Source organism: Acromyrmex echinatior, chromosome 6, assembly GCF_024713525.1.
Source record: "Acromyrmex echinatior isolate Ae372 chromosome 6, ASM2471352v2, whole genome shotgun sequence".
Taxonomy (NCBI): domain Eukaryota; kingdom Metazoa; phylum Arthropoda; class Insecta; order Hymenoptera; family Formicidae; genus Acromyrmex; species Acromyrmex echinatior.
This window is the reverse complement of record NC_141857.1, coordinates 288,442-312,927: the sequence shown is the minus strand read 5'-3', so window position 1 is coordinate 312,927 and position 24,486 is coordinate 288,442. Positions and strand designations below refer to the sequence as shown.

General features: G+C 31.9%; 1 protein-coding gene and 1 long non-coding RNA gene across 10 annotated transcripts in view; one reads left to right on the top strand and one right to left on the bottom strand.

Moving 5' to 3' along the window:
* LOC147909255 (uncharacterized) overlaps positions 1-24,486 on the top strand; it is a 183,586-nt gene that overhangs the window by 8,985 nt on the left and 150,115 nt on the right. The window lies entirely within an intron of this gene.
* LOC105154834 (defective proboscis extension response 14) overlaps positions 1-24,486 on the bottom strand; it is a 204,661-nt gene that overhangs the window by 34,758 nt on the left and 145,417 nt on the right. For all 9 annotated transcript variants that reach the window (XM_087407155.1, XM_087407156.1, XM_087407153.1 and 6 more), the window contains one exon: positions 22,500-22,677. In XM_087407155.1, the coding sequence (XP_087263281.1) occupies positions 22,500-22,677 (178 nt within the window). The remainder of the gene's footprint in view (positions 1-22,499; positions 22,678-24,486) is intronic.

Here is a 24,486-nt window from a genome sequence, read left to right as displayed (position 1 = left end):
TAATAATTAGTAATTTTATACAACAAATACGTTTTGTTCGAACAAAAACGAGCTTTGCGTGTGTTTCTGATTTTAAAAACTAAATTTCTCCACTGTATGAATACATTTTGTGTGTTCAAATAATATCATTTTTAATTTTCGCTTATTTTTAAGATAATATACTTTATTTAATTAAAACACATCTTTTTGATACGTATAGTTTTAAGAAATATAGTCTATTTTATTATTACGTATAAATTGCTAATTAATTAAAAATAATAGTCAATACGTTTCGAGATGTCGAGTGGCTTGTCACTCGATGTGATTGACTCGCGATCTATAGACCGAGTTCCCATTTGTGCCCACGCGATTTTTTTGCGTTTAAGAAATCGAAAATGATTCCATCTGGCGATTATAAAGACCTTTGATCACCAACGTCGTTTGGATCTGGTGTTGAATTGTAGTTCTCATATATCAGTTGATCCCCCAAACTGGGGGTTGGACATTAGGCTAACAACCTAATTCCGGAAAAAATCCATTGTTACTAAAACCTCATTTGAACTTTATGCTCCACGCAGAAGTTAAAGAAACATACAAAAATACAAAGACGTCAAGTCAATGTCGAATTGGTATCTCGATATCATCGTTTTGATATCGATTCAATATCAATTCAATGAGTTATTTCTCGCTGGATAATGTTTAAAAATAAGATTTTTTTTAAATAAGGCTTTCTTGAAATATATTTCGCTGTATGAATACTTTTTGTATTCATTGTATGACTTACAATAAAAATCATAACTTTCAAACGAATAGTCTAATCGACTGCTATCTTGGCTTATTTTAAAAAGGAAGGTTCAAGCAACATGTGAAAAAAATCACACACTTTGAAATTGTACTCTGCTTTTAATAAAATATATATTGTAATTTATATATATAAATTTTACCAAAAAACCCCTCATGCGCCGCAACTATCCTTTACAAACTCCCACCGATTATACAGTTCATTTTACTCGTTTAAAAACTGAGAACTCTTGTAATATATATAATATCTGGGATGTATTACCTCGATTCAAAATTTTGATATTCGATTCATAATTTATAGTAAAAAAACATTATTTAAGCTCATTTTAAATATATTGACGTTATAGTTTCTTTGTTATTTGAAATTGCCATTTTAAATTCAACTTTTTATTTGATTCGTAATTATAATTAGGAAAGACCCTTTTAATCTATATAATCATTTTTTAAATATATCAATATTTCAGCTTTTCATGGCCGCCATCTTAAATCGGCCATTTTGAAATTAAATTTTCATAGTTAATTTGGAATAACCATCCTCAAAACCCATAAAATCTTCTCTATATAAAATGCATCTCTTCTGGGAAAGCTGGAGGTACGAAAGGGTTAAAAAATATAATCTAAAAACAAAATAGTATAACAGTATCGGCGACCTTCTTCTATTTATTATTTTAATTAAAACGCTGTCCCAATTTAGAATTTTAAAAATAACTTTTACTATATATATTATATATAAAAAGTTGCTAATTTTGATAAGTCATTTCTCTATCAACGCGATATGTGTACGTGTATACTAAAAATAAAATATTCCTCTCTTTAAAACGTAAATGTTTTATCTGTCTATTTAGAAAGGAATTAAGTAGCTTCATTAAAATTTCAATCACACTGTGATCACCGCTACATCTCACGTAAATAAAAAGAAAGAGTATCGCGAAGGAATTACGAGCGCGGAAGGAAAAACGAAATAGGTACGTGGATCATAATGCACACGTGGATGGTGCATAAAACAAGAAGTCTGATAGCGCGGAAAGCGGTGCATTGTTTACGAACGGCATTAATGTCAGCGTAGCAACTAAAAACAATTAAGATACAAGCTCACAATTATTCCCGTCTCCTCTCCACTGTCACGTTTAGAAGTAGAATCAGCGTATTTCTCAGCTTAATCCGTACCAACCGGGAAAATTGTCTGCTACGAACGATTTCGATAAAGCACCTCGTCAATTATGCGACCCTTTGTCGCGTTATCATAGCGAAGAATCTCACGCCATTGCACTGTGCTAGAACACAGGCCGTTTTCAAATGGATCTGTTTGTTAGACGTTTGTTAGGGTCACCATAGTTGAACGTGTCAGATATTTATCGGAGAGCACAAAGCATGAAAGCGCGCGCGCGCTCTGTGAAAGGGAACGAGAACTGGAGCAGTTAGAGTTTCTCTCGCGACATATTTTTCCGCTATCCTTTCATTAAAGAGGTACACAAAAAAAAACCAGAGGTATAAAAAAAATACAGTGATAGGGCAAATGAAGTCCCTGGATTTGAAGCCTCGTTAAAACGTCTCTGGCCGGTGGCACCACGCCAGCTCTATTGTCCATGATGGATGGTTTTCATACTTCCTTCTCGTACTCTTTTAATAACGGCAGGGGGACAGAACGCGCTCAGCTAAATTACATATATTAAAAGTCAGTGCGAACGCATAACTTGTTTTCCGCTGCACAGCATCCCACATCCCACATCCCACATCCATCCGCCATGTAACCGCGCATATATCGTTGTAGTTATTTTAACAAAGAGTTACGACGTATGCATTTTGTCGTGTGCATAATAGTTGAATTAATTTATTGCGCAATCTACTCTTTAATAAATGATCAGGTTTAGGGATTAAATATTGAGAATTTTAAGCACGTATATGTGAATCAAATGCGATAAAGAAAATCAAGATCGATTAAATTTTGGATGTTACAAATAATACATTATATATTCTTTTATTAAATGAATTTATTCCAGATATAATTGCGAGCCGATAACATTATCAAAATATAATAAGCTCGGTTTCAACACAATCATTTCGGAACGTTAATAATCCCCCTTAAATTAAATTAGAAAGAAAGAAAGAAAGAAAGTAAGAAATTTATTGCGAAAAATATTACCTCAGCCAGGATTCGAATCTTGGACCTCTCAACTTTCCGGGAAGAGTGTCTTAGCCAGTTCGATCACTAAGGCTTCGGAAATATTTCGAAATATTCTGGAATAAATTGATTTAATAAAAGAATATATAATGTATTATTTGTAACATCCAAAATTTGATCGATCTTGACTTTCTTTGTCGTATTTTATGGATTAAAATGTCAAAAAAGATCATCCTTGATTGGACGCTTACGCTTTTTCATCAACGGCGAACGATACTTTTTATTCAATTTTCACAGACTTAGTCAAAGGTGTACCGCCTTCGTACATGATACTTGCTACGATTAAACATGCTTGATGAAGTCGCATGTGAGATCGCTACAAAGCCAAAGACCGCGGGAAAGGGCGATCGAGTGCATGAGAATCAGTGGATGCACGTGAGAAGTGAAGTGGGGCGAGAGTGAAGACGGTGGAAAATCGACGATAGCAGGACGAGGGGATAAATTGAGGCGAGGGGGAACGAGTACCGCTTTAAGAGCTTTTAAGCCCGGCGTTAAGCTGGGATTTATTTCTGACCTGTTTACACCGGGGAAACAATTGACCCGTGGCCCAGCGATACCTAGGCTGGTCTCAAGTGTCTACTCCAAGCAAACCAGACGCGACTCGTTCTATCTGACTAACGATCCCGGCATAGCGAACCACTCGCGAAAGAAACAGTTTATTCCCGTTAAATGGACCCACTCGATGTCATTTTGGTTTAAAGTACGACAGACGAGTCGATATTCGTTTCACGACCTTAATTATCGATGAGCCAGGCAGTCGATAATTTGAACGTACGTGACCGTGATGTTAAAAAATGTTGCGCGCCCCGATATAAATTTATTCGTAAATTTATTAATCTCCGCAAAATACGGGATCGTTCATAATCTCTTTTAGTATGTCTTATTTCAAATCTGTCAGATTTATATTTATTGAACATAAAATTCTTCAAATTTCTAATGAAATAAATTACATTACATTGTTAAAGTTATATTGTCAAATTATACCTAATTTGAATTATTTCTAAACATTTTTATGGGTCACCACTGCTTCTACTCAATATATCGTTAATTTAATTAAAACAATGGAGCTAAATAACTTAACTTTAAGAAATGTATTAAATTTGGCTTCAATTTAATTTAGTGTATACCAAGTGCATACATTAATATATTGTTCATTTTTAAACTAAGTAATTCAACTATAAAAATGGATTAATTTACATTAACACACATAAAAATTAAAAATAATAAAACGTTATCACGAGATTCAATTATCATTGCTATATATTTCAGTATTTAATAGTATAGTTAATGTGTACCATTGTACATACACATATATATATTTTCTTTTTTATTTCATTGATTTATTTGTATATACATATATATATATATGTATGTATGAATAAATCAAATAAATAAAGAAGCGTCAAATACGATTGAGACTAAATCCAGAGTGCCTAATAACATCTCTATGTAAATTTTTAAATACATCTTTCAATTGTGTAATGTTTCAAGATTTCCTTTTAGCATCGTTATTAAATTAACGATCAATTTAATTTATGATATTATTCCAGCTTCAATTTGCGATTGCTTTTCAAATCCGACAGTAATCAATGCGCAATTTATATAACTATTAAAACATGTATTTAAAATTTTATACATAAATATTGTTAGGCATCTGGATTGTATTTGACGCTTCTTTACATTGACAACGACAGAAAAATTAATATTTGTGACTATAATTTATACATATAATTATGGTTATTGTTAAGATGTTTAATAATAAATATGGCTGGCAATAATTAAATTATAGCAATCATTTTTATATAATAATATTATAATTTGTGAAATAATTTTCATTGCCAACTATACGTATACACTCATATTTGTTGATAGAAATTTACACATAGTTATTATTAATAATATTATAGCAATAACCATAATTATGATAATGTGTATTGTAATCACAAACGACATAAATTATAATCGCAAATATCAAAAACTTTAGCTCTCAGTGTACTTATTTGATTTAAAGGAACTTGAGTATGGGAATGATTAGATCTTGTGCGCGCGACGACAATTCGAATATCTTATTTGTATTATTAAATCTGAACTTATTTGCATTGCAACCGATTACAGATGTGTGCATATACGTACGCGTGCGCATATAATGTCATAGATTACAACTGAATGGTACGAGCGCTAACTACGCGACAGGTCGTATTCGGCATCTAATCTCATAGCTCATAGTTGCCTAATCTCGCTGTTGTCGCTACCGGTAAACGCAAACTGCAATAAAACTTATCCCGTTGCAGCCACGGCCATAATGGTCGTTACGCTCTCGGTGTATCAAACTTCCTAAAGCAATGCAGCATGATCGCGTGAGCGCGATTATTTCTTCAGAAAATAGCAAAGCTTTCATCGCTCCTATAAAGATGTTTATTGCCGAATATAGAGGAGGAAAAGAAGGGAATAGGAAGTCTTTTACGAGAGGAAAAGACCTCTTATGCTGTTATCGACTTTCCTGTAATTCGTATGGTTGAGATAATAAAATTGTATTTATGTGCACAACAAATGCATGGGCAAAAGTGTACGAGAGCGAGATCGCGTGGATGCGTATGATCGAAAAACAAAAGTTCGTAGGTTGCGTGACAGCCGCAAAGTGCGCGCTGTGTAATATTACTTATCAGACATTTATCGCGAATATTTATGTCACTTAACAATCCAAAAGCAGCTCATGTTTTTACACGGGAGATCAAATCACACGTCCAACGTCCGGACGGAAACTTTTTATTCGCGCGGTGTTGGCGAAATTTATTTTGCCCCGACGTCGGCGCTGACATTTGTATTTATATATCATCGCGCTCTTTCGGCGATGCAATAACGACCCGTAAAAATAACGGTAGCGGAACGAAATTCGCGAATGGCCGCGTTAAACATCCTTGACAGAAAACGTGCTCGATTGGAAATTCCATAGCCATTAATGGCCTTAAAAGAACCGTATGTTTCTATCTCGTTCGACGCAATAATGGCTGGCGTTACAAGCCGCCCCGTATCGTATACCGAGTCTAACGAGTTTACCATGGAATACCTGCTACAATTTACGAAAGTTTTTCCCGCCGGGTAAACTGTAACGACGCACTGCGATGCTCGTGAATTTATCGAGCACCTGTTCTCTGACTGGAACTTGTAGCTCGTCTTCCAAGCTCGCTATAAATCTCTTTACAGTTAGTATACGCGTTTGTCACAGATCACGTCGTCTGACTCTGATCATGCGCCACTACGTGTCTCCGCGTAAGAAAATACGCTTGTTGTCTCTCCTTTATCCTTGCGAAGTCCCTTTAAATCTATCAACTGGCGGCAGGTCTACTGAAAATTCTAAACACGGACTACACCACTTCCTACGCCAGAAGGACGAAGGTTCCTTGTATTCCGGTATTATCAGCGAGGCGTTCATGTGTTTCGGCACGTAGGATGCTGAGCCCTCGGAATGCTATCTCATCGAGGACCTGTTAGATTCGTCGACGTTTCCAAGTAATTGCGTGCAAGCACTAACAAGCGATACGCTCCGTAAGCGATACGGTCAACGAGAAATGCAGCTGCGTACGTAACTAAAATCGACATTGAAGTCTATCGAACGTGAACGGAAACGAAAGGAAATAAGAAACAAAGAGCATTATTGCGGTAACGCAATAAGAATAGATTGCGCATTTCTAGAAAGTTGTCTTTGGCTTATAATTAGAAAGCGTGAGATAGCTTGAATTAGAGTTTCTATAATAAGAGTTAAGATAAAACTGTTATGTACAGTCAAATTAATTCTCTTATAAACGGCGATTTATAGCATTCACTTTAAAATTAAATTCAGTATAAATTCAGGATAAATTCGAGATATATTCAAGATCTATGCAGACTAGTTACAGTTAAGAACTGAAAATGAACATGTAGCATTGAATACTGAAATTATATAATTAAAAGTGAATTCGGAGAGACGCTACTAACGCTATTTATGTCATTTTAGCTTAATAATTTTATTAGACATGAAACAAGATTGGCACAAATAGCATTAATATAAACTTAATCTAATTTATTTATCAGAAAGATTACATGTCGATATTCATTAATGTATATTAATAGAGTAGATATCAATAGATTTTACACTTACAAATCATTTTTGAGCAAAAGCAATAAAAGAATTGTTTTTTTAATGACAAAACGATGCCGTCCCTAAAAAATTAATATTAGTACTGATTTTATTATATTTAGGTTACTATTAATACTTAGAATACTTAAGATACTACTGATATCAGTATTTAGTCTTATATTTTCTATATTGTATACTAAAAGAACCGCCGAGTACGGATAAAAAATTTATGAAAGCTTTTAACGAAACTAATCGACTTTTGTGCTTATATTATTTTTTATAACAAATATTTTCTAACCATACATGCACTCGGTTATTGCACTCGGTTATTATTGGCCGAATAGAACTCAATGAAGAGGATCAGGTGTTATTATAAGCGTATAATGGCACTGTCTCGATTATAATATTAACGTATATGTACACATGTATAATATCTTTGCGTCTAACTATTCTTCTATTTTTAAATATTATATTTAAAATTGGCGTTTATCTTAGCTATGGATTTAGACAATCAAGACGTTAAAAATCGTTAAAAATCATTATTTATTTAACTTTCGTTATAGAAACTCTCTCTCTCTCTCTCTCTCTCTCTCTCTCTCTCTCTCTCTCTCTCTCTCTCTCTCTCTCTCTCTCTCTCCCTCTCTCTCCATCCCTCCCTCTCACTAAACTATCGAGTTGAAGAGAGATACTGATATGTTCAATTATTTCAAACGGAGCACAGGTGTTAAGTTCAGGGAATGCGCAGTCTAATGCCCATTACGTCCATAGGTAACGATCATTGCCGAAGTGAGAAGGAACCGCGAATTAATTAACGCACGACATCTCGTAGTAGAGGTGGCCGAGTCCGTGGTTAGATAAAACTCTAATTTAAATGGACGGTCGAAATGTGGATCCCGGAAGGCATCTCTGCATGAAAGACAGTTAAAACCAAGTGACTATCTATTCAGCCAAACCCTTCTCCCACTTTCGTCTTCTGAATGACTTTATTCAAGACCTCAGCGAAAATTCGTGATGCAACATTCGTAAAAGGGGTAAGAAATGGCGGAAACGTATGCCTCCTTTCGCTCGACAAACCCTAATGGAAGGAAGCCATGCTACAGAGAACGAATAAGGGTGGGACGTAACAGCGGCGGACGGAAGGCACGCAGAAAAGAGTAGAAAAAGTCCAAAAGTACTCGACGTCGGTAGCGGAGTTTGCGTAAAGGGGTTTAGGTAAATTGAAAATGGAATTAAATTCCCTGGGCGCTGCTCGAGAGAGGATACACACGGTATGCCCGGGAAGTCGACAGAGGAAAGATGTACTCGTTGTTTCTTTTTTTTTTCTTCTTCTCTTTTTTGCCCCGTTTCTTTTTTTTTTTTTTGCTCCCTTTCTTTTTTTGCCACCTACCCTGTCACCCACTCACGCCTTCTTCACTCTCTCGTTACGCCTCCGTGTCGTTTCTGTCCGTTCCATCTTTTGGAAGTCATCCACGAACGCGCGATGCGAGTAAGGTACACAACGAGCTCACCCGGTGTAAATGGGCGTGCGACGGGCGAAGTGCCGTGTTCTTCCTCTGGTAAATATGCTCGCATAAATATACATATGTGCTTTCAGCGACGAAATATGCACGTAACTTACGGCGACGCAAAGATAGAACTGCGTGTGAAGGGAAAATATTGAAGAAATCGACATAACGTGTCGCACCGCTGCAGTCGCTTGAACGGCGTTAAATCGCGATACCCGCCGACACAGAAGAAAATTGTATTGTCGTGTTTACCTGACATAAAACTAAAATTAAGTGTACATGCTCGACGTTACATTTTCGCGAATTAACATAAAATTTACGTTCTCGACGATACATCATTCTAAAAATCGTAAGTGGCCAACACCTTGAATTAACTTAGTGTTAACGCATGATTTTCCTGCGTTCCGCCTAAATATTCATTGAGTAATAAATTCTTGGCTTAAAATGTCAGCATTAAGAAAATCGATTATAGTAGATCCATTAGAACATCATGATTAAGCTATGGTCCTGGCTATATTATGCAAGGTATCGATCCGCTAAAACCCGTTGAGTAACGATCAATCAAACGGATACGAACCTGACTTACAGCTATAGAAGATACAACACGTTTCCCGTGGCAGATCCTCTAGCAATGTTGAACCCAAGTCCATAATTGAATGCCATATACAGTGACAAGAGATTTCACAGTGAATATTTGAACAGACAATGTGGTTTGCACTTCACAGATAGCATAATCTTTTTTCTATGATATTTCAAGATGATATTTCATTCAACTTTTTTCTCTTGTAGAAACCATAAATGTGATAAGAATGGTCTGCACATTCCTATGAAGTTATCACTATCGATTTAGAACAATTTTGCTGACGTATTATAAAATTTGAGTAGATACACAGATTTGAAAATAATTTTGTTAGACTATCAAAATAATTACGTAGAAATTTCATACATACTCTGTTATCAAAGGTAATCTAACTCCTTAAGTTAAATAATATTTTATTATGTTTAACTTCCATTTATATCAAAATGTAAATCAATTCATTTAATTTCCATCGTTAGTTTCAAAGTAAACATCAATCATGTTAACATGCTCTCATCCAACGAATAATAAACTAAATTTGTGTTAAATTTCATACATTTTCTTGAGTTAAATTCTATTGTTTTAGCCAAATTAATGTAATATTGGCAGGGGCAGTGGCAATCTATACTATTTGTAGAAATAATTAAAAAAAAATAATTCAAATTAAGGATAACTCGACATTAATTGAATTTAACAATATAATAAACAATACTGTAAAAAGGTCTGACATTCTCTAGCAATATTTTAAACATTGTACATAATTATTTCAATGATCCATCAACAAAATTACTTTTAGATCTGTAGATAGTTAAATTTTTAGAAACATGAAAAAAATGATTTTGTTGAAATATCTAAAAATTTAGCTAGATATCAAACTGAAAATAATTTCGTTCATCAAAATATTTGTGTAGAAAACTCAAGCATGATGAGCAATGTTGATATCCTAACAATCAACTTGAGTATCTTTACATAATTATATTTTATAGTCTAATTTCTTTTCAAATCTATATCTCTAGCTAAATTTTTAAATTATATTTTATATAATTTATGATATAACAATTTTTATAAAAATATATTTTTAGATTACTTCAGCAAGCCTTCCTGTGAAAGTTTTTCCTGAAAGAGTCAGACAGCTTGAATCATTTCTCTCTCTCTCTCTCTCTCTCTCTCTCTCTCTCTCTCTCTCTCTCAAAGAGAGATATAATTTAATTCTTTCTAACAGGACAAATGCTAAGATCAGGAAATGCGCAATCTATACACTGTTAATTCATAACGTAAAATTATATTCAATTTGAGTTCAATCATTTCTATAGATCGCCACTACTCCTATATAATATGTCATTAATTTAACTAAAACAGTCGAGTTAAACAAACTCGAGGGAATGTATTAAATGGATTTAAACTTAGTTTATTATTTATTAGTGCATATGTTCTCATATGGACATTGTTTACTTCAAAACTAATCACAGAAATGGAGTGATTTACATTTTGACACATATAGAGATTAAAAATAACACAATGTTATTTAACTGAAGGAGTTGAATTACTACTATTCTTTTGATTGGTATCTAACAGTGTGCACACCTATTACATCTGTGGTGTGAACGAACGTGGCATGATTGTTTAAATGAGAGAATCTAAAAATTTATTCGTTGCTGAGTACAGATAAAGACAGGGAGTGAGAAACAAATACACAACGGGTACTTCGTAGACAACTCGATAACGCGATTATTCAATAGGACTATGTAAATTTCGTTAATTGCCGCCTCTTCTCGAGAATTTCGGAAGGTAGTGACAGCCCGACTTCTCTCTGAGAAATTCCTGCTAATTCCGTAGGGACACAAAGCGCTTAAAATTAGTACGAAATGCAGCATGAATAATAATATTACGTGAATAAGAAGACACCTTCGTTAAAGCAACATCACAACTAATAATGGTTTCATGTTTCACATTTTAACACTATTCTTACAATAATTGGATGACGAAGGAAGGCAAAGAATTCTTATTCAAAGCACCAAGATACGCGGGATAAAATGAATACGAAACTAAAAGACATACATGAGTATTGACACACCACTCTGACTGCGTTGATATTATGTCATGGTATATTACAAACATAATTAATCGAGAACCGCTTACAAAATGAGACAAAATAAAAGTAAAATGAATGTGTCATATGTTAATCAATGTCACCGTCAAAGCACATTAATGCGATTACACACAGTGCAATTTAACCGCGTCGTAATTCGTTTATAGAAATCAGATAACGTGCAAGCAAAACTTGTTCGGATTGCATTTTGTATTCCTCATTAAACAACTTGATCGACTATTGTGCAGCAGCCATGCGAATGTTTTAAAATATAGAGATCACATTATTACTTCGAAAAATGCATTAAGTAAAAAATTAATCGCACAGATCGATGAGATTATTAGTAGCCATAATAATCCCGTATTTTATTCATTCTTAACTTGCTAATTTTGTCGAGGTCAGTTAACCAATGTAATAATTCCAAATTTGATTCAATCAATTTCCAGGACTAATTACACTATAGTTTATAATTTTTGAATAATTTTTAAGTGTAAGAAAAAAATCTGCTGCCAGAAAAAATCCATCAAGATATTTTAAGATATTTTATTATATATCATTTTTAAGATATAGTATGTCAATTTTTAAGATAAGATATAATACTTTAGATACAACAAGCAAGGTGAATATTTCCATCAAGATTTGATAATATTGATAATTGAAAAATGTTATGAGAGATAGATATACTGAATAAAAACATGCTAGGCGTACCAATGATACGCATATGTGAAAATGTGAAATTGATGCAAAATATAAAAAACATATAGAAATAAAAATTACGCATATCGCTTTTCTAATTTATTTTTTAATTTAAATAAAACTTCACCATATTGGAAAAAATATCTTTTTATAAGGAAATAATAAATTAAGGAAAATAAAAAATAAATAAAGGAACATAAATAAAATAACAAATAAAATTAAAATATATAAGGACTTTCAAATATAAAATAATAATCAAAATCTAGAGAGAGATTATAAAAGTCAAAACGCAATTAGTGGTAAGCAAATCATTTAAAACAAAGTGTCTTTAATAAAACCGCATGAGTGCAATATGTGTGGTACCATAATCACAAACGTTTCGGGCTCACTTTGATGATGGCTCAAAGCGGAGCTGAAACGTTCCTAATCACGGTACATTGTACTCATGAGATTTTATCAAAGACACTTCATTTTAATGATTTGTACACCACTAACTGCGTTTTGACTCTTAAAAAAAAAACTTATTTCTAGAATTTGATTGTTATTTTATATTTAAGAATCCTTAGATTTTAATCGCTTTTTCTTTTTAATCTCAAGCTTTTTTTCTTATATAGGATTTGATGGAAATATTTTAATAATAGACTCGGACATAGCGTTAAAAATTATCCTAGAAACAGGTTCTTTTCATGTTCTTGGACAAAATCTTGTAAATAATATTATTAAATGATTAAGGGCCGGTTGTTCCATTTTTAGATGAACTGTGTGGTAATTTATTGGATAAACAAAATAGTAAAAGAATAAGAGCATAAAAGAGTAAAAGAGTAAAAAATGAGCTGAAGTTTACCAAAAGGTGGAATAACTCAATCTAAAAGGAGAATATGTAAAAACAGAATTCGTGTCACTTTAATCTCATTACACTCATAGTGTTAAAATCGGAAAAAAACATAAAAGATATCTGCGATATTGTCAGAAACCATTTTGTATGAAAAAAGATATTGCTAATTACTTTGGAATCTTGCCAAACATTCGGCCAAGAAGAATATTTTCTGTCACATATGTTTTCTGTTACATATACTTGTTACAGAACCACACATTTAAATAAGGACACTGTCATAATTAATAAATTAATTAAAATGGTTTAAATATAGTTAAGTTCAACTAAATTACATATATTATGCACATATATTATACATATATAAATAACTAATAGAAAAGAAAAATTAATCTAGTCGTGTTAAAAGTTGATACAAAAGTTATATATATGTATATATTAAAACCCAATTTAAATTAAATTTTCAAAAAAACCTATTATTTTGGATAATAACATTTCGGTATAAAAGCTACGTAAGAGATAAATATAAAATGATGTAGTGGAAAAAAAATTTAGCATATTGTCTTTTATAACTATATAAATTCATACAGTTAATTTGCATATTACTGGTGTGTACGTCAGTGCATAAATTAACTAATGTTACGCAAGTTGTTTTTCGTATATCTATCGGATATTCATTGCAGTATGCAGTATATCGCGTTACATATGTCGTCACGGTGAATTAAATCCATTACGCGCGCTTAATTATTTTATTAGCATAGCGGTCATAGTAAATGAGATTTGCGAGAGATACTTTCCTGTATTTCTATATCGTTGAGCGTTCTGTTAGCAGAAAATATATAAAAACAAACTTCTTTTATTTAAATAGAAGAATCATAATATTTTGTCGCAAACATTATGAATATTCATTTCGGTTTTTATTAGCGGCTCGTTGCGCTGCGAATGATCTGCCAACGTGGAAATACGTTACCACATGATGCCGAGTAAGAAAAACGGGTCCGTGTTACTGCCAAAGACTATCCATAAAAATGCAAAAGAGGATGCATAACAGTTCCAATAAACACCCTCTTTAATGAGAAGCGGGTCTAACTTTAGGAAAGCGCTTGTTCGCCCTTAATCGTACTTTGTGGGAAAGTTTTATAAAATTATGGAAAAGTTTGCGCTCGTAATTATCACCTAGGGACTATACCGTCGTCACTAGCAATCCAATAAATTTATAATCTCTTTAACTAAGTCACGGTCACAAATCTTTTAAAATCAAGTATTATCGATAAACGAAACATCGCGTAGAAATGCGAGTGTATAGAATTTAATTGCTTAAAAAAAGTTCTATTTAAAAAATATTGGGTTAGGATAAAAGTTCGTAGCGCTACTTCATTTGTATCATGTATACATATTTTTAAAAAACTTTGGCATTTATATATATCGATAGAACAAAGTTTCAGCTTTAAGAATGCTGTTTTTTAAATTATGATACTATATAATTTTTAATCATTAAGAGTTATGAACAATTAAAGTCAAAATACTCATTTTATTTAATAGTATAGTAACTAAATAATAAAAAATTTATTAATATTTAAAAAAACGATTTCGTAGGGAAAACTTTAAAGTTTTTATATCAGAATGTTGAAAATTTTTGCAAGTTTTTTTGAACACATGATACGTTTACGAAATGAGAAGAAAATTTCCCATTTTATCTGGCTCGTAATATACTATATGTAAAGATTACCAAATGAATTTTGAAATTCGTAACGCTACGAATTTTTTTTCCAACAATACATATAAAGTAAAACAAGAAAGAGAAACATTCATGAAATCACAGCCGGCACAGTTTATATCTTTCTTTTATCACCTTACTTTTAGCTGGGAATCGGTAAATTTAGCGCGTCAGATTTATTTTCATTTTTCATGGAAAATCTTATATTTGAACGTAATATGGAATATGATCGTGGAAAATAGGAACAACTTAAAAGTTACATCACGCAGATGGAAACTAACAGGAAAAACTTCGTGAAACACGCAGTATTTATTTATAACATATTCTGAATACAGTCACCTCTGTTTTGCTGCACAGCCGCAGTATTTTCGCGCGATGCATATACAACCCACTCTATGCAGCAGCCATGAAGAAGTCATCCCGTAAGTTTCATAAAAGTTTACGGTACATATGAACTTTTGATCAGAGAATCGATACATGCATATCTTCTTTATTTTACTCTTGTTTAGTGTTGTGAAGGCAAACGATTATTAAAGTTCAATTACAATTCTATTTTATCTTTCGTTTTCATTTCATAATATTTCATATTATCATAATAATTGGAACAAAAGTTCAAGGCGTTACTTCAAAATTCAAATAGCTACACCTTTATTAAAAATGAAAAAAATTTAAATTTATACCAAAAGAATTTTAAAACTTAAAATCTCTGTACTATCTCTATTTTATTTCAAAAGATTACTTTTGAGTGACTCTCTAATATTTACATATAGAAAGCTACAAGCTAGATAAAATGAAAAAAAATTTTCTTCTCATTTTGTGGGCCTGTGTTCAAAAAAAACTTGTAAAAATTTTTGATTTTCTGACGTAAAAGCTTTAAAATTTCCCCACAAAATCGTTTGTTTAAATGTTCCTGTACACGAAAAGAATTTTTTCTTAGAGTTATAACTCAACGACAAAAAATCTTGTAAGAATTTTCTCTTAAAATTTACCCTGAAAATATAGTAGTCGTGGGATGACATCGAGGAATTTTTAATGTAATTCTCTCTCATTTACTTATAAAACTACAATAAAGTATAAAATAAGTTTGATTAATTTTACTGAAGTGCATGGTAAAAATCTTAAAGTATTGCATACAGTATCACAACTATCATATTTTCAGGGATCATATTTTCAAATTTTAAGAGAAAATTCTTATAAGATTTTTTGTCGTTCAGTTTATGGCGGATAAAAACAAATGAGCATTTTAGCTTTGATTGCTTGAATCTGTTAAAAACTATTTGCTGCTAAATTTTTTTTAAAAAGGAGACATGATACGAATAAAGCAGCATTTCAAACTTTAGTCCCAAGCCAATATTTTATATTGTATTATAATAATATTTCATATTATTCATATAGGAGGGATTATGCATATCACATTTATTTAAATAGCCTATATTTTTCAAGATGTTAATGAATGAAAAATATCCAACCGCTATAGATACGAATATTATCCATTTATACTACTTATTCTTTAAATCTTTCAAGTATTGTGCAGAAGGCCGAGTAATAATATCGACATTCCGGCGGCGTTATTTCGGAAAGAGAATAACAAAAAGCCATGACCGGAATAGAATTTTGAAATATGGGGCCTATTTTATCGCGGACACTGATATAAAAAAAGGAACACCACAGTGTCTCCCTTGTTGCCATGAAATATTTGCCGCCGTGGGTTCAGCGTGTACGGCCGATAAAACAAAATCCGATTAAATGCTTTGTTTTCGTCACGCTTTTTTCCGCGCTACGACGCCCATGTCCTAATTGATTTGCCGAGTAATGGATCAGCCCGCACGTATCACTATTACGAACGAGCATCGGGGCGTCGACCAATGACACATACCATTGTGTACAATGTGCAATACATTTCTCTTTATATTTATCGATGTCTTTAATAACGTATTAACTCGAAATCCATTATTAAGCTAACAAAAGAAACGTTCGATTTCGAATTTTATCACTCTCTTCTAAAGATATAAAGATAGTTGAGTCCATAAAGCTTAATGATCCAATATTTCTACAAACATTTTTTATATTATTAGAATATTGTGAAAACTATAACTATTATGAGTGACGTTAAATTATTAAAAGTAATATCAGATGTTAATATTAATATAATATTGATATTAATATATACTAATACCAATATTAGTTAATATTAATTAATATCAGAAAGCATCAAGTGTGATTACATTAATTAATTCTTTCGAAATTCCTTTCCACGAGATTAAATGTATTATTTCTAAATTTATTACGTTAATATCTTATACGGGTCGACTGTAAGCAGTTGGTAGTATATCTCTCTGTCTACAATCATATATTTATTCCCTTCATTTACCAATCTTTTTCATACAGCTAACCTTTTTTCGCTTTCAAAAAGAATTTCAGGTTACTTTTTAACATCTCTATTACATAATTAAATAATTTTTTAAATATTCAAATATTCAAGCCTTTATTTAATAAAAACTTGAAATTTGAGCAAAAATAAAAGTGAAATTTGAGAGCGAGATTTTGACGTTGCCAAAAAAGATTCAAATTGCAGACAGAAATATTGTACTGACAACAATTGATATTTTAACAATCTGTGTAGAATTTAAAAAACTTCCGTAACTGCGTTACATCCAATACTGGATGTCACGTATCGCAACGTATTTCATTATTATCGATTTTTTTATTACCACAATAGCTTGATTACAATGAGCTTAGCATCGCGCGTTAACGATGCATGCTCGGAACGTGCACTCACAGACTTGACCAACTTAGGGAACGCCTAAGGTGAAGAGTAATAGACAGGAGGTCGGCAAGCTACGTACGAGGTACTAGAGACAGTGAAGTGTAACACTATGTGTAGAACATAATAACATTATACTGCTAACTAACTTCACCGGTGTACTGCCTTCTATATCAACCTTGCTTCCTCGGACGTTTAACGTGTAGCCAGTGAGAGTTTTCGCATCAACAAGTAGATAGAAATGCACAAGCCTATAAAGTTAGATGAGATAAGAAACTAATGTAATAAGGAACTAACATATATTCCTGGAAATCAGAATTTTTCATTAGAGCACTGAAAAAAGTTTAATAATAATCAAGTTGAGAAAAAAAAATTTTTTGATGTAATACATTCAATTAAAATTCGATTAATATGTATAATTATAATTAATTAAATGCTAATTTTACTTTTCTATATGATTTTATCTTTCTAATTATTATTTTCGTTTATTCTAATTGTTATCTAACTTTCCTAATTAATACTTTTATTATTATTTTGTTTGAAAACATTAATTAAATATATTACCAAAATGATGAAAATATTTCTCAGAATTTTTCAAAATTCTGAATAATTTTATAACATTTAAAAAATTGTTCACATAAAAAAAAATTTTTTATACAAATTTTATACACTTTTTAAAAGTGGCGAAAAAATTTACATCTTTTCTAGATTTCTTCATATATGTGAAATATTCCAAGATATCTTGTTCTATGATTATATTTCTTCATTATTAAAAACAATGCGATTATATTCGATCGATACAAAAAATCAACTTGTTTAGATAGATTTCTTAATTTTAATTCTCACCATCCATTGTGCAAGAAAAGCGTTATTTATGGTATGGTTGAATCGAATTTTACTTTTGTGTCTCATGTTATTTTTCACCAACAAAATTTTATAGAAATTATTCAGATTTTACTAAATAACTATCCTCTTTATTTTATTTTTTTTAGTATACAGACAAGAATTAAATTTCATTGCAATAAAAATGTCAACCTTACTAAACAAATAAATTGAAGCAGAATCAATGATCGATATTTTACTGTGCCATATGTTAAGATCATCTCTGAATCTTTCATCCCGATCGCTGCTAGTATTAATAAAAAATAGCTTTTACGATTTCCAACAGAAACATATCACTCGAAGTAAAGATTTTGGATTACATGTCTCACCAAGAAGTTGTTTACAAGATTTCTTGCCATGACTGTGACATACGTGGGATAGACTAAACGACATTTAAAAATTAGAATTAATGAACATGCAAATAACATTAACAAAAGAACGGGCTCCTCTTCTTCTAATTTCGAATCACACACCGCTTGAGCCATGATCACAATTTTAAATGGAACGATGTTAAAAGAGTAAAACCGTCATATAACAAAAGATTGATTTCAGAGATGATGTATATGAAAAACAACAGCACGGTTTAAATAAGCAAAGCGATATCTAATTTCTTTCTGACTGATCTCCCAATTTTACAACTATTATCCCCTTCCTAATCCTAACGCTTCCTTTCTCTCCATCACTTCATATTCTTTCCTCTTCTTTTTCATTTGCTTAACTTATACATGTATTTGTCTTGTATTCTTATTATTGTTAAAAAAATTTTTAAATAATCTCCTTTTGGTGGCGATGAACAATTTTTCCAATTTTTGATATGTATTGTGAACTTGTTGTAATTGGGACTTCTGGTTTTCAGATATGACTTAAGATGCAACTGTAAATTAATTTGTTAGACTAATTTTTTTAATTATATAATAATTTCTATCTTGAAATAATTACTAATGTCTATCGACCTTTGTAAGTCAAAACGGCAACCTAATGATGTGTACAGTTGCAATGAGGCACTTTTTAATTGTTATGATTTATCAGCTTTAATTATTGGAAGAATTGACATAATATGGATACGGTGAAGATAGAAGATGTTTTAAAATAGTTAATTACGCATTTATATTGTACGTCACTAAAGATGACCCGATAAGGGTCGAAATGTTTGTAGATTACATGTATTAGATTTTGATGAATTTTAATTATTAACAATTACCATCCGGTTTGTGACTCGTAGCCTTATATTAGAATTTTCTATGATTTCTATAAATAAATTTATAAAATCTACAAAAGTTTAAAGTGTTTTTTCAGCAATTACAGAACATAATCTTAAAAATTTTAGAACATTTCAGAATTCATATACACAAAAAATTTTAACAATGAAAAAGAATATAGATTTTCTCGGTATTTCTGAAAAGTGTCCAATTTGTACAAAAAATTCTGAAAAAAAATTTTCACCAGAGGTACATTTAATAGCTATTCTCAAACTTTCTTTTGTTTCAGTGAAGGGTGAAGTAATAAATTTAGCTTACAATTACGGTTATTTCGCGAAAGTTATAAATAACATGTTTGATTATTTTTCCCTATATACTCTCCTTTCCTATATAATCTACGGAACACTTGCGAAAATGTTTTCAGGGTATAGCGATCGTAACTTGCAAGATACGATGATACAGTCTTTTCATAATGGTTCACAAATGAGGAAAGCCTGCATGCCATTATAGGATCCAGCGAGCCAGTAATCACGATAGACGATGTGATCGAACGTCGTTTATTTGCAGCGCTGCATTTGACACGTTCGGTTTAACGATCTCGCAAAACCGTCTACCAGGGGTAATCAAAGGGTAATAGAATGCACTCAATAAATTGCGCATGCATTCTACACGCTGTCCTAGATCCCGTATTATGCTATGTCGTTCGCATGTATTTGCCCGGAAAACAAATAATTAATTGTTACATCTTACATGATCTATCAAACGTCTGATTTAAAAAATGTAACGTTGAATGAAAGAATGTAATTTTACTTATAAATGCTAACTTATGCAAAATTTTTAGAAAATATTTGAATCCTCGTTTAATACTTTCGTAAATTTTTTGGAACTATAAAATTTTATGAAAAAATCAAATATGTTATTAAGAATTATGTGTCATAAAATAAAAAATATAAAAATTTCATACATTGTTTTATTATTCTATATATCTATATAAAATTTACACACAATTCTTATTTAAAGCTATTTAAAATTGATTTAATTAATTTTTTGTCCTTGATTCTTATGTAATATCACGTTTTGTAGTATATAATTACAATTTGATAAGACAATTTGATAATTACAATTTGATCGTAGCATTATAAATTAAATTAAATTGATTATATGTATTAATAAAATTCTATGCGAATAAATATTCATGTAAAAGTTCATTTGGAGCTACTTACTCGTTTAAAAGTTATTTATCTAAAATTACAGTAAAATATGGTCACTTCGCTGCATAAAACCATTATAAGCCAAATCATTTGTTTTACTTTTTGCAGAACATATTTATGCCAAAGTTTGTTAGCTGATATTAAGCCAGCGGCATATGATATATATTTTCTTATATTTTAGTAAATTACTAGAAATCCTGCGTTTAGTGTGATGTAATTCTGTAATTTATTATTATAAAATGCAAGCAATTATGCAATGTGCGTCGATGACTTTAGCTGATATTGACTTTTTAAACACATTTTTTTTTATAAAGCCAGAAATTCAAAAATGTAAGGCAGTAAAACATAAGCGGTAATTCCGCGAACACAATAGAGTAGTAAACCTTAAGAAATTGATCAATCACAGTCGAATATGAAAAGAATAATCGACTATGATTAGTCAATTCCTAAGGTTAAAGGCTTATCTATTGTGTTTGTGAGGTAAGGGAATTGATAAGACAATAACCTTATGTTCTCTATTGTGATTGCCTGATTCGCTTACTGCTTATGTCTTACTACCTTACGTGACATGGGCTTTATGCTATAATACTTTTAGCAAATTTTATACAACCAAAACATACTTAAAAGTAACGAAAGCAATCCGCTTGCAATCCGCTTGCAATCCGCTTACGTTACGTTTATAGATATAATTTTGATTTATAAATGCTATCTTAAATGCCATCAAAATTTTTAAAAAGCGCTGTTTCAATTATTGTCTAATACTTTCACAAATTCAAAATATATAAAATTCTATAAAAAAGACAGTGTGCTATTAAAGGTGGTAAAATGTAATATTTTTTTAAATGCAGACCTAATGCGTAAATATCAATTTTAATTCTGATTTTTGCTGTAAATTAAATTGTTATTTCATTTATAAAATTGTTTTAAAAAAAAAAGTATCGAGATAACGTTGGTCAAACATTTTAAAATTTTAATTAATAACTTGAAAAAATAAATTTGTTACTAAAGCACTTAATCAAATATATTTTACTAATTATATTTATTATAAAATAATATTATATACAAGGTGTTTTTTTTAATTGTTCTAAAATAAAATTCCGCAGCTAATTTCAATTAATCGATCTAATTTCTGTTAATCGCACTTGTGACCTGATTTGTAATTAAAGTTTTGTATGTTTTATTCAAAACCCGCTGCTTGCATTTAGCGCAAGCAATGAGCTCGTTCATTATGTGTATCGGCTCACTATAATCGAGTGTTTTCGAGGATGATTAAATTGTCAACAGTTCACCTGGTATCTCGCATCTTTTCTTTCAGACTTAATATCGACCACGATATTGCTAATTTCTCATAGATCGCATTATTATCAAGTTATTATCGTGTAAAGTGTGTTACGTAAACTAACTAATCATAGAAAAAATACAGCAAATACAGCAAATAGCGAGACAAAGGGACTATATTACGCTACGTTTGAGAAAATTTTTTAAAATTGTTTTATCGATGAACCGCTGATTGAAAAAAAAAACGTTCTACGAAACCGACAACATCAAATACTGTCTAAAGCGCTGTTTGAAATTCATGAATGCTGTCATATCTATAACCAATTAGGTCACATACGCCCAGAAGCCGCCGCAATTGTTGACCGTCGCTCGAGAACTTTAATAGAAGCCTTTCAAAATTCACCGGACGTACCGTTCTTTATCGAGGCAATTAGAATGCCTATGCAGTTTGCATAAACTATCGAGTTCTCATCGACTAAATTACCAGAATGTTAACTAGCTATATTTAAGCACCGTGCTACACATCAAACAGATAATATACATAACGTAACGACGAATACAGATCAAAACCGATAATTACAAATTAGTATTTAATAGTGCATCATCGAAATTACATTGCATCACATTTAAGATCTCACAGTACGCAAATATTATGTCGTCTATTGCTTACCTGATGCCACCACGAGTCGTGTCGTAATTTAACGTACGAGATCCGTGTCGCCACGTGACATAGCCAGTGGGTTGCGGTATATTGCTGACTACACACTTCAGCTCTATTGTACTACCTGCTTTGTAGAACTTGTCACCAGCCGTAGCACCATGCTCATCCACAATTTCCACCTTCGGCACTACACAGAAATTTATTAAATCTATTTATTACATCAGAAATTTATTAAATTTCACACGAAAAGGACACTTTTGCTGATGTAGAATAAAAATTTAGCTAGATGCAGATCTGAAAGTAATTTTGTTGGATCAAAATAATTATATGAAGCGCTTAAACTGGTTGCTAAAATGTCAACATTTTTGCAACACTGCACTAAGAAAAAGATACTTAAGATACTTAAAGATTTATTTGTAAAACATATACTTCACTGAAATAAATCTTTACTTAAATACGGCGAATTAAAGTTTTATTCCTAGCAAATAATGTATTTTATTTTTTTACAATTAACAAAATATATTTCACAGAAATGTGTGTTTTATTGTCGTAATTAAATTAACTAATAAATATCAAAGAAAACGTAATATTTCTACTTCACAATACTTCTACAATTTTTCTCTCAGTGTATTTATTATGCTTAAGGTTTCTACGTAATTATTTTGGTGGTTCAAGAAAATTATTTTCAGATCTGTATCCAGCTAAATTTTTAGATACTTCAGCAAAATCGTTCTTTTCATTAAATTTCATATGCACACTTTAGTAGAGAAACGACTGGATTTAAAAATGACATCGTAAACAAATAGGAGAATTAGAAAGCGTACCTTTTTAAATCGAATCTAGTAAAGCTGCTATTTAATAGCGCTTTTCAACTTATTCAGGGAACGCGTTCCAGCGAATTGCTGATTCGATAGTAAATAAATGCTAACGCGCTCATAGATTGAGCGATCTCACTTTCGTAAGTGCTCAACTCGAGATCAAAGTGGCATGGCGTCATTGGATGCGCGGGCAAATGAAGCTTCGAGATCGAATGGAGGCAAGCATTAGTTGCGGTTTCTGAAGCGAAGTCGCGCTTAATTACTGTCGTAAAGCAACGGGAAATCGTTGCTTTTCCTTTTAGTGTCCGTCGCTCGTGTTTCGATCACGTAGCGATATATACGTCCGATTGAGCTTTGGAAATTTACTTCGTTCAGGGATTTTCGCATTCGACACGAAACATCTATTTCGAATCGCAAGCAAATAAAAGGGAGAGCAAATACTAGTTTCGTGATAATCGTGAATAATGTCGTGAGCTTATTAAACAGGAATTATCTTCCTCGTAAAACGTCTTCTCATAACACATCTTTACTCGACAATTTTCATTCAAGTTATAGCTAACATATAATATAGATAATAAGTATACGATTAATTGTATCAAGTATGGTGTTACAGAGATAAGAGCTTTAGCAAACAAACCGCGGCGTGGACTATCTATAATCAACTATACGATGGAACCGAACAAACAACGAACCGTTTCGATGCAAACAAGGAAAAATAAGGTGGAAAAATTTGAATTTGAAATTGAAAAAGAGGGAAATGTAGAATGGCAAAATAAACGACTTTTAAAAATGCATTTAACCAATAAATTTTTTAATCATATGAAATAATAATAGTAAGACAAAGTGCTCTCTTATCATATTTTCTCCACTGAGAAGCAATCCCAGTTTCTCCCGAAGAAAGAAAGAAAAGGAAAAAGAAGATAATGATACGAAGAATACGGAAAGACGGAGAACAGCAGAGCGACAATTGCCGCGAGGAAAATGAACGAACCAACTATAAATACGAGGAAGCGAACAATCGAGGAAGCCTTTGACCTCGTGACGCCAGCTAATCAAAGCCTTGGCAGACTGATTCCGCATTGCACTCGCTCCTACTGCTCTCGTCCTTCTTGCCGCCGACCAAACAATGCCTGACAACGGCAAACTTTCGAAACGTCCATTTAGGAAAAACTCCATTT